Below are 12,944 nucleotides of genomic sequence, written 5' to 3' on the forward strand. Positions count from 1 at the left end.
TGTAACACCAAAGGTTCCAACCCTCAACCGTAATAAAGTTGAAAAAGACAAGAAAATACGGCTGAGTTTTTTCTAGTCCTGAAAATCATAATGCGTTTCTATGGTACTATAATTTCGATTTCATTCTTTGATAGTTGGTTATTAAAAAAGTAGAAAAAAGACTCAAAGTCTCGGTCTCAACGTTTATACAATGTTAAACTGTTACACGTGTTTCGCTCATATACGAGCATCATCAGACCTAACAAGAAACAACCTAAATAAATAACAAATAATAAAAAGGTCGTCATAACTTACAAATACAATTAAAATTAATCCAAATACACGTTCACATTTTACAATTAAAACAACACTGAGACCAGGCTGAAATGACTGGCAAATATTTGTCAATAAAAAACAACAAAAAACAAACAGGAACTATAAATCAAACAAAATCAAAAATAAAATAAAAAATAAAAAATAGAATAACCCAGCAGGATTTGAACTCTAGGCTCCCGGGTGGGAACCAGAGAGCAAAGCCACTAAGCTACCATACTACTGAAGTAAAGATTCAGAACTCAACAATAATACACGGCCGAATTAATCTTACAGATTATTGAAAATTAATGTTGGTTCGAAATTAAAAATGTCATTCACGCACACAAGAACCGGCCTTTTTTAGCTCTAGTTATTTCCATTTTTTCCAATAAATCAAGTTTTTTACTTTTTTGGCATTCGTGCAGAACACTAACGTTTTCAGAGATGGAAAAATCGTGACCTGTGGCTAATAAGTGGTTCGCAAAAGCCGATTTAGTCTCAGTTATATCTGAATTTCTGTATTTATTGACAAGGCTCAGATGTTCCTATACTCGGGTGGAAATCTTACTACCTGATTGCCCCACATAGACCGTTTGACAGTCGCCACAATTCAAAGAATAAACTCCCGATTTAGAGAGCCTCTCCGTTTTGTCTTTATTTCTAACCAAATTTGCTTTTAATGTATTAATAGTATTAAAGGAAATAGATAAATTAAGATTTTTAAAATATGAACGGCAGCTGGTGGATTTCCTTTCTTATGTCAATACCTTGCATAAGAGAATTTCTTTCTCTTTGGAAAAAGAAAATGAAGGCAAATTACCGTTTTTGGATTTATTACTTATGAGAAATAATAATAAAATAGAGTTTGAAATTTTTAGAAAACCCTCCTCCACAGATAACGTTATTCAGCATATTTCTAACTCCCCATATTCCCATAGATTCGCAGTGTTTAATTCTTTGTTCTATATATTATGTAACTTGCCTCTATCCAGAGAAGCATTTAATAAAGAGCTCAACATTATATTATAAGACAAATTGCAATTGCAATGTAAGGTATTGACATTAGAAAGGAAATCCACCAGCTGCCGTTCATATTTTAAAAATCTTAATTTATCTATTTCCTTTAAAACTATTAATACATTAAAAGCAAATTTGGTTAGAAATAAAGACAAAACGGAGAGGCTCTCTAAATCGGGAGTGTATTCTTTGAATTGTGGCGACTGTCAAGCGGTCTATGTGGGGCAATCAGGTAGTAAGATTTCCACCCGAGTACAGGAACATCTGAGCTTTGTCAATAAATACAGAAATTCGGATATAACTGAGACTAAATCGGCTTTTGCGAACCATTTATTAGCCACGGGTCACGATTTTTCCATCTCTGAAAACGTTAGTGTTCTGCACGAATGCCAAAAAAGTAAAAAACTTGATTTATTGGAGAAAATGGAAATAACTAGAGCTAAAAAAGTCCGGTTCTTGTGTGCGTGAATGACATTTTTAATTTCGAACCAACATTAATTTTCAATAATCTGAAAGATTAATTCGGCTGTGTATTATTGTTGAGTTCTGAATCTTTACTTCAGTAGTATGGTAGCTTAGTGGCTTTGCTCTCTGGTTCCCACCCGGGAGCCTAGAGTTCAAATCCTGCTAGGTTATTCTATTTTTTATTTTATTTTTGATTTTGTTTGATTTATTGTTCCTGTTTGTTTTTTGTTGTTTTTTATTGACAAATATTTGCCGGTCATTTCAGCCTCGTCTTAGTGTTGTTTTAATTGTAAAATGTGAACGGTGTATTTGGATTAATTTTAATTGTATTTGTAAGTTAGACGACCTTTTTATTATTTGTTATTTATTTAGGTTCTTTCTTGTTAGGTCTGATGATGCTCGTATATGAGCGAAACACGTGTAACAGTTTAACATTGTATAAACGTTGAGACCGAGACTTTGAGTTTTTTTCTACTTTTTTAATTTGAACCAGGTCTCTTTGAGAAAAATGGATGCCTTCTTTATAGTTGGTTATTATTAATTTCAATTAACGTCATATTTTGCTGTTGTTAAGTATCACATTTTCCTATAACTATTATCACCCTTTCACTAGCTTTGAACGAAATAAGTTTTTTCTACGACTGCTATCTAAAACGTTAAAAAACGCACGTCAAAGTCAATCTGGAAAGTGACGTTTTTCACACACCGTGCGCAAATTTTGTAGTGTGCAATCTTTGCGCACGCTTACCTTAAAGATGAAAGTCCTGTTAATAATTGGTATCTAAAGTTGTCGCAGCGTAACCAGAGACAACAACATGGCCAACACTGTCTCTGGTGGCGTAACGTATTTGTCAGTGTCATATTGTTTGAAAAGTAATTCAACTTAAATATCAGATTTCCCTTAATTTTTTCCTTTAATCTTCGGGCAATGGAGCACACAATTGAATCCACCGATCCTTTCGAATTGACGCAGCAAGCCGCAAATATATCGTTGAGTCTATTACCTGAAAAACCTCGGGAACGTTATGAAACTGCATATAACAAGTTTATGGGTTTGGAGAGACAACAAAAATATTAAATCCCTTTCTGAAAATGTGGCGCTAGTCTATTTTGAAGAAATTTTTAAGAAATATAAGTCGTGCTTTTCAACATTCAGTATTCGGACCAGAGAGTGGACCTCTGGTCCGAATACTGAATGTTGAAAAGCACGCTGAAAATAAAACACAACGTGGATTTGGGTAATTATATGAAATCGGTTGCTTTCCTAAAGCGAAAATCAGAAAATTATGTTCCAAAGAAGTCCAACATTCTCACTGAAAAGGATTTTTATCGGTTCTTATCTACTGCTCCAAATAATAAATATATTTGCTTGTTAAGGTACTTTACTCAGATAATAATATTAATAAATTAGAAAATAATATAGTATATCTTAACTTCTTAGACTGTCGTGGCAATTGGATTAACAGGAGCTTGCAGGCGGGACGAGCTCTGCAGATTAACAACTGAGGATATCAAAGACCTTGATTCAGCAATACTGGTGAAAATAAAACACACAAAAAGAAAAGTACCCAGATCCTTTACCATTACAGATACTTTTTATGAAATTTGCAAGAAATATCTTAGTCTTCGTCCCCAAAATATAACAGAAAAAAGTTTTTTTCTTAATTATCGTAATGGTATAAATGCACAAAACAGGTTGTTGGTATCAACAAAATAGGAAATATGGCAAGAAAAATTGCCGAATTTCTAAATCTTCCGAATCCTGAAAAATACACCGGTCATTGCTTTCGGCGATCATCAGCCACAAGGGGGTGACTTACTAACTTTGAAGCGCCATAGTGGTTGGCATTCCAGTACCGTTGCCGAAGGATATATTGGTGAGTCCATTGAAAACAAAATACAAGTATCTAATAAAATAATGAAGTCTGTGGAGCCATCATCGTCCAACATTCCCTCAAAAATCCCTTTGCAGCCTTTGCCAAGGAATGAACCAGCGACCCAATCATATTCGTCCGAATATTCTCTGAATATTACAGAAAGTTATGAAAATATAAGGGATATTCCAATAATTAATTTTAAAAACTGTTCCAAAGTTACCATTAATTATAACTTTAATAAGTAATTCAATTTTATTGTTATTTCAAAAATGTAAAAATAGAAAACTTGTTCACCTGTTATTGTCATTAAATAATATTGTTGGAAATTTAAACAAATTTACAAAGAAACGTGTGCAACACGTTTGAAAAAGGCTCTTTGCACACGGGTGTGACGGTTTATTGAGTGTGCAAAGAACATTTTTCGAAACTTATTACACAATATATTATTGTGCTTCTTTAACATTTTAAAACAGCAAAAAACATGACGTTAATTAAAATTCTATCAATAACTATCCATTAACAATCCATCAAAAAATGAATAGGAAATTATATTACCATTGAAACGCGTTTCTAGGACTTCACAAAAATTCAACTATATTTTCATGTTTTTTTTTATTTTTATCAAAAACGGTATAGATATTTGCAAAATAACACGGGATTAGCCATTTTAGAGCAAGCAAACATTTTTATGAAGAATTCGTTTTTCTGAAAATGTTAATAATAAAAATGTGTGTCCTCTTGGAAAAACAAATCCGCAGACATTCTGTAGTACTCCTCTAAAATTCCTTATTTCTCTACAGTAAGAAATAATTAAGAGTGCAATTTCACAGCCGAAAATTATAGTCACAGACTGAATTTAACGTCTACCACCTTTAATACTATCCCTATTTACCTTGTTCAACAAGTCGTCCTTCTTGGAGAAAAAAAAGTCTTTGGGAAAATTTTACTTTCTCTCTAGTGGGGGTTTTCAGTGGATTAGAGTTGGAGAAATAACGGGTGGTAGGGAAACGGGAAAGTGGGAAAACTAACAGAAACGTATTGGTTAAATAGAGAGAAAGAGAATCATAGTAGGGCAAGGTAAACGGAAAGCCGGCTTAGCAGGAAAAGGCTCTATTGGTTTCATTAAAAGTTTATTTAATTTATATACAAGTTTCTTTATTAGTTAAGCAGTTTAGCTTCTTTTAGTGTAACAAAAATTGGGTTAACAAAATAAAGACTTAATAATAGGTATCATTTTATTAAAAAAAATTATTATGACGTCTAAAGATTGCCCTTGCCAAAATTATCATCGACTATCATTTCCCAGCCATCTTTGATGCCGTTTTTTTTTATTATTCATACATATATCGCATATTATACCTACTTTTAATCTAACTGAAATAGTGGTAAACTTAGAAATTTACTAAGTTATTTTTCAAACAAGATTGCAAAAAATAAACTGCAATAATGAAATTAATCTATACTAATAAATAAAATCCTTAAGTGACTGACATACTGATTAATCACGATCCTGCTCAAACCACTCAACGTAAGAAGCTCAAGGCTTGCTTTGGCGTACAAGTTGATTCTAGGGTGTAGAGGTTCGATAAGAAGGGATTTTTCGAAATTCCAGTTCTAAGAGGGTGAAACCACCCCTCAAATATTACAATATTTTTTATTTAAAAAACGGTCAAGTTTCCGAAAAAACGCTTAAACACGTATATTTTATTTTGTTTTTTACATATTTTAAGATTTTTTAAAAATATATACAGAGTGTTTCGAAAAATCTGGTCATTTATTAATCACGATCCTGCTTGAAGCGTTTGACGTAAAAAGCTGATTTTTGGAAAACAGATTGACTCTAGGGTGTAGAGGTTCGATAAGAAGGGATTTTTTGAAACTCGAATTCTAAGGGGGTGAAACTATCCTTCAAATATTAAAATATTGTTTATTTAAAAACCGGTGAGTTTTTCGGAAAAACTTTTAAACACGTATATTTTATTTTGTTGTTTTATTTTAAGATTTTTTATAAATTTATACAGAGTGTTTCATAAAATATGACCATTGAGTAATCACGATTCTGCTTAAACTGCTTGACGTTTAAAGCTGATTTTTGGCAAACGGATTGACTGTTGGGTGTAGAGATTCGATAAGGAGGGGTTTCTCGAATCTCAAATTCCAAGAGGGTGAAAACGCCCCTCAAATATTACAATATTTGTTATTTAAAAAAAGGTTAGTCTTTCGGGAAAACGATTTGACAAGCATAATTTATTTGTTTTTTTACATATTTTGAAATTTTTTAAAAAATCATACAGGGTGTTCCAAAAATTTGGGTAATTTCTTAACCACGATTCTGCTTAAACTGCTTGACGTAAAAAGCTTATTTTTGACAAACGGATTATTCGAAAGTCAAATTCCTACGAGATGAAACTACCCCTCAAATATTACCAAGTTATACAATAATATCGCCATATTGTTTTTTCTTATGCTGACATAAATGTGAGAAAATTTTATCCAGTTTGTATGTTAATGGAAATTCTTGCTTTGCTTTATCATCACCATTACAAATGATTAATTCGACGCGAACGAAGTCGCTGGTATTTATATAAAATATTAATATTGTATTCAAAAAATCATACTGATTCAAACCAATATTAATTTTTAAAGCATATACAAGAAACTTGTACGAAAACATATTGACTTATTTATTTTTTAACTAATATTATACCTCTAACATAACTGAAATTGTCCTTGTTTCAGCTGAACTACTTCAAGGAGCATATGGCCGTGATGTGCGTCTACCTGGTCACTCTTCTCCATTACTTCCACATCACGACGTTTTTCTGGATGTTCGTCGAAGGTAAGGGCTGTCAACTGACTTTTCACGCTCTCGGCTTCCTGTATTATTTACAGAATAATAATTTCAACAAGGAGAAAATACGATTTTCTGAAACAGAGATGTTCTGGAAATATTTGACATTAATAGGATTGGGCTTTTATCCTTTATATGTTTTATTCTGATTAAAGAAACCCACTCCAATTTATTAACTATACATTTTTTAATAGTTTTGACTACTTGATTGGATTTTTATACTAGTAAAATGAAAAAGTGGGTTTCCATCTGAAAAAAATGATTTATGATAATTTTTTAATCGCTCAATTCCATGACAACTACCGCTATTATTATATGACATTTGAACAATTTAATTTTTGAAATAGATAGCCACATGTCTTCTCCTTATGTCACAGTGGCTGTGGTAATTACCAAATTTGATTTTTAGGCTGTAAAAATTTTTTTGACAGGTAGTTTTTTGTCCAAAAATTTTAAATATTTTTTTTCTTAAAAACGGTTAATGCTAGGTATAGAGTGTTTAATATCAAAATTCATAAAATTTTAGAGAGAATTTAACTATATAATAAAAAATGGAGGCAGCCATTTAAAATAACAAAGTTGCTGTCAACTTTCGGTATTTCCGGAAGTGCCGCTATATTGAAAATATTTTTAATCGATAGATCTTTTTCCAAAACAATGATGCAAAAAATCTCCGATCTAGATATTGTGGTTCTCTTAAAACTTCTTCTGCACCTTCAGCCTGGGACACCCTGTATTTGCTTATAAAATTTCATTTAAATACAAACTTGAATTTTAGACATCTAAATAAAATAAGATGCACTGAGGAACGTTATTGCAATATTTTACAATTTACTGGGACCCATTTACGAGAAGATTATTCCAAGGTTGTAATAAAATATCTTCCAGCTTTAAGACTCTTATCCTAGTCCTACATTTTCAGGATATCATTACTTATTCAGTATCTCCTAGAGAGCTAACTTATTACATTCTTAATAAGCATTAGTTCTGATTTAAGTTAACGAGATTTCCTCTGAAAATAGAAATTGCAGAGAGTTAATATCTCGGTTCATGTTTATTTTCAACAAGGTAAATATTTTAATATGTCCCGTGCTTTTATGATATAATTCTTTTTAAAATTAAATTATGCATACATTAATTTACAGAAATATTTTGAAAAATTATAATGCATAGACGATCTATTTTAGAAAGATTTTTGCATTCATCATTAATGAACGTTTATAACAAATTTATTTCAGTGAGTAGATTGCCATAATCGTTATATTAAAAATATAAATTACTATACAATGTAAAATTTCAGAAATGCATTTCTACTTTCTTACATCTTCGATTTTTCTTTTGAAAAAGAAAATCTTTTCAGACATACTTTCCTAGTCCTGTGAGGATCAAAAGGTCTGGAAATATCCCAAAAATCCTTTTTGCCGCAGGTAAGCGGTTCTGCCTTATATTCACAGATTCGTTGTGTCCTTTTTTTCTGGAGACTTTCCCTTAAAAATACTCCACTAAACCCCATAAAGGAACAAGCATCCTTTTAGAGATAAAGAAAATGTGTTGATGTGTAAATAATAAAGATAAAGTGGAATAAAACTGTCTGTAAGAAAATTTTAAAATGTTGTTGAGGTGTTTACTGATTAAAATTCCAACGATATCATAACACGATTACCTCTCCAATTTAATTCTAATAAGTTATGTAGGGTAACGTCTCCAAAATCTATCAGGATAATAATCTAAATTTAGCCGACACCGATCGCTCGAGAGCCTTTTAATGCCACTCTCGAATTCATCTCTAAACTTCCACGACGCAATTTAAAATGGCCGGCTGCCTGTTCTATACGCTCTAGGTTCCGGGAGCTCTTATTCTCCCGAGAAATCTGTATCTTAATTTCCGCTAGAAGTAAAATTAAACTGTGCCGCTAGAAATTATCCAGGAGTGCTTTTATTAACTGCGATCTATCAGATGCATAATGGAGTTGCGGTCGCGGCATGGGGACACGAACTTTGAACGGTTTGAGCAGGGAAAGGACGTCGTTTTAATGTAAAGTGGGTCATACACGCGGTTTGATAATTTGTCAATTATGGACAGATCTTCAACGTTGATTTTCATTTTGTCATTTCCTCCTACGCGGGGAGGGTTGCAGTAAAAAAATGTTCTCCAGCTGGTTTGGTGGTTTAAAATTATTGATTTAGCATCTCGCCATGATCGGTTTACTGTTTTGATCTCTCTGATAAGTTGTACTTTCTCAAATGTATCTTGAATGGCAAGTTATTCTACTGCATTGTGAGTTCCGCTTAATATACAGGGTGGTCCAAACTGTATTCAGGAAACTTCAGAAGCATATTTTGCTGATAAAAATAAGTAAAAAAATTCGTATAAATGTATGTCATAAAATGCTTAGTTTCTGAGATATAGGGTATTTCATTTTTATTTCGATTTCCTCCATGAATTTTATTTTTTTTTAATAATGAATTTATACTCCATAACCGAAGAATCCTACTTCTTCAGCTAATGGTAAACTGCTGATGGACACATTCAATCCAGTTCGAAAGGACCCACTCCAGAAAAGTTTTCTCGTTATAATTCGGTTTTAATATATTCTTTTGATGATAATAATGTTATTTAATAATGAGTTTATACCCCATAACCGAAGAATCCGACTTCTTCAGCTAATGGTAAACTGCCGATGGACACGTTCCATCCAGTTCGAAAGGACCCACTCCAGGAAAGTTTTCTCGGTATAATTCGGTTTTAATATATTCATTTGGTGATAATAATGTTATTTAATAATGAATTTATACCCCACAACCGAAGAATCCTACTTCTTCAGCTAATGGTAAACTGATGATGGACACATTCCATCCAGTTCAAAAGGACCCAGTCCAGAAAAGTTTTCTCGTTATAATTCGGTTTTAATATATTCTTTTGGTGATAATAATGTTATTTAATAATTAATTTATACCCCACAACCCAAGAATCCTACTTCTTCAGCTAATGGTAAACTGCTGATGGACACATTCTATCCAGTTCGAAAGGACCCATTCCAGAAAAGTTTTCTCGTTATAATTCGGTTTTAATATATTCTTTTGGTGATAATAATGTTATTTAATAATGAATTTATACCCCACAACCGAAGAATCCTACTTCTTCAGCTAATGGTAAACTGCTGATGGACACATTCCATCCAGTTCGAAAGAACCCACTCCAGGAAAGTTTTCTCGTTATAATTCGGTTTCAATATATTCTTTTGGTAATAATAATGTTATTTAATAATGAATTTATATCCCACAACCGAAGAATCCTACTTCTTCAGCTAATGGTAAACTGCTGATGGACACATTCCATCCAGTTCGAAAGAACCCACTCCAGGAAAGATTTCTCGTTATAATTTGGTTTTAATATATTCTTTTGGTGATAATAATGTTATTCAATAATGAATTTATAGCCCACAACCGAAGAATCATACTTCTTCAGCTAATGGTAAACTGTTGATGGACACATTCCATTCAGTTCGAAAGGACCCAGTTCGGGAAAGTTTTCTCGTTATAATTCGGGGTTAATATATTCTTTTGGTGATAATAATGTTATTTAATAATGAATTTATACCCCACAACCCAAGAATCATACTTCTTCATGTAATGGTTAACTGCTGATGGACACATTCCATCCAGTTCAAAAGGACCCAGTCCAGGAAAGTTTTCTCGTTATAATTCGGTGTTAATATATTCTTTTGGTGATAATAATGTTATTTAATAATGAATTTATACCCCACAACCCAAGAATCGTACTTCTTCATGTAATGGTTAACTGCTGATGGACACATTCCATCCAGTTCAAAAGGACTCAGTCCAGGAAAGTTTTCTCGTTATAATTTGGTTTTAATATATTCTTTTGGTGATAATAATTTTATTTAAAAATGAATTTATACCCCACACAACCCAAGAATCATACTTCTTCAGCTAATGGTAAACTGCTGATGGACACATTCCATTCAGTTCAAAAGGACCCAGTCCGGGAAAGTTTTCTCGTTATAATTCGGTGTTAATATATTCTTTTGATGATAATAATGTTATTTAATAATGAATTTATACCCCACAACCCAAGAATCATACTTCTTCATGTAATGGTTAACTGCTGATGGACACATTCCATCCAGTTCAAAAGGACCCAGTCCAGGAAAGTTTTCTCGTTATAATTTGGTTTTAAAATATTCTTTTGGTGATAATAATGTTATTTAATAATGAATTTATACCCCACAACCGAAGAATCCTGCTTCTTCAGCTAATGGTAAACTGCTGATGGACTCATTCCATCCAGTTCAAAAGGACCCAGTCCAGGAAAGTTTTCCCGTTATAATTTGGTTTTAATATATTCTTTTGATGATAATAATGTTATTTAATAATGAATTTATACCCCACAACCGAAGAATCCTACTTCTTCAGCTAATGGTAAACTGCTGATGGACACATTCCATCCAGTTCGAAAGAACCCACTCCAGGAAAATTTTCTCGTTATAATTCGGTTTTAATATATTCTTTTGATAATAATAATGTTATTTAATAATGAATTTATACCCCATAACCGAAGAATCCTACTTCTTCAGCTAATGGTAAACTGCTGATGGACACATTCCATCCAGTTCGAAAGGACCCACTCCGGGAAAGTTATCTCGTTATAATTCGGTTCTAATACATTCTTTTGATGATAATAATGTTATTTAATAATGAATTTATACCCCACAACTGAAGACCCCTACTTCTTCAGCTAATGGTAAACTGCTGATGGACACATTCCATCCAGTTCGAAAGAACCCACTCCAGGAAAATTTTCTCGTTATAATTCGGTTTTAATATATTCTTTTGATAATAATAATGTTATTTAATAATTAATTTATACCCCACAACAGAAGAATCCTACTTCTTCAGCTAATGGTAAACTGCTGATGGACACATTCCATCCAGTTCGAAAGGGCCCACTCCGGGAAAGTTTTCTCGGTATAATTCGGTTTCAATATATTCTTTTGGTGATAATAATGTTATTTAATAATGAATTTATACCCAACAACCAAAGAATTCTACTTCTTCAGCTAATGGTAAACTGCTGATGGACTCATTCCATCCAGGTCAAAAGGACCCAGTCCAGGAAAGTTTTCCCGTTATAATTTGGTTTTAATATATTCTTTTGATGATAATAATGTTATTTAATAATGAATTTATACTTCACAACCAAAGAATCCTACTTCTTCAGCTAATGGTAAACTGCTGATGGACACATTCCATCCAGTTCGAAAGGGCCCACTCCAGGAAAGTTTTCTCGTTACTTTTCATCATCATCATCTTTCTCAGCCTATTCAACCATTTCCAATTATGGTGTAGACTCCCTGACATATTTACATACTCTCTTTGTAGTTGGGCCCATAGTTGTCTATTGTTGGCTATACGTGCCCAAGTTATCCCTGCTAATTCTCTGCTTATTTTTAGGTATAAAAAACATAATATCTTCATAATATGGCAACATAGGGAGTAAATTAAATTTACAAGAAAACCCAGAAAAGATCCAGTAGTTCTCAAAATTGAAGCGAAAATATATTTTTTTTAATTTTCAAAGTAAAATATCTCGGTTATTTTGGACTTATAAGTTTCTTTTATAGAGATCTACTAGCCCTGAAAATATTTGCACTTAGTTAAGACTCACTCTCTATAAACTACAAAGAAACATATTTTAAAATAAAAATATAAACACTGTGTATTTAAAGATTGTTACATTCAAAACAGAATATTACCGTGTTTATCACCTTGTTTGGTTAAATTTATACCATCCTGTATGGACCAAAGTTATTGTAATAGCGAGGAATAATAAAAGGAATGGCTTCCTTTTCATTTAGATAAATTATTCTAAGTAATGAAACAATTTGTCAAATTACATCTGAGTAATTCACTTGGCTGTTAAATTTAGGAAATTTATAAATATCATAAGTATATACAAGGTGTTTAAACACAAGGTAATTTTATAAATAAAGTTGTTATATATTTGAAATATGTATATGTATAAGGTCTGTATTTTCTAAAACTATTTGCAATAAGATTTTCAAAGTAAAAGAACTCTGCTATTTGAAAAACGGCACAAAGAAAATATATCTCTTTTAGCGCAATCTACAAGTCCTGGAAATATTTGTAGTTATATAAGACTCGCCCTGTATAGAAACGAAAGGGTATTTTTAGACAAATTAATTTTTTGAATTAGTATTTCCATGACGTTTTATATAAATCATGTGCTATCTTTGTATTGTATCTACTAAGTTTAACTTCTAATGATTTCTTTTCCTTCAAGGTCTCTACCTCTACATCCTGGTTGTTCGGACTCTGACTCGAGAAAGTTTCAAGCTGAGAGTTTATTTGGGCATTGGCTGGGGTAAGTGCCTAACTTTAGCTTTAACATTTTATTT

General features: G+C 32.3%; 1 protein-coding gene across 1 annotated transcript in view; it reads left to right on the forward strand.

The window, feature by feature from the left end:
- The window catches only part of LOC115877781 (diuretic hormone receptor-like), a 367,521-nt gene that overhangs the window by 323,658 nt on the left and 30,919 nt on the right, over nucleotides 1-12,944 (forward strand). Inside the window, exons 9-10 of the mRNA XM_030894096.1 lie at nucleotides 6,393-6,492; nucleotides 12,830-12,910. Of these exons, the coding sequence (XP_030749956.1) occupies nucleotides 6,393-6,492; nucleotides 12,830-12,910 (181 nt within the window). The remainder of the gene's footprint in view (nucleotides 1-6,392; nucleotides 6,493-12,829; nucleotides 12,911-12,944) is intronic.

This window comes from Sitophilus oryzae, unplaced genomic scaffold (assembly GCF_002938485.1).
Source record: "Sitophilus oryzae breed Bouriz unplaced genomic scaffold, Soryzae_2.0 scaffold_1498_pilon_pilon, whole genome shotgun sequence".
NCBI classification, from domain to species: Eukaryota; Metazoa; Arthropoda; class Insecta; order Coleoptera; family Curculionidae; genus Sitophilus; species Sitophilus oryzae.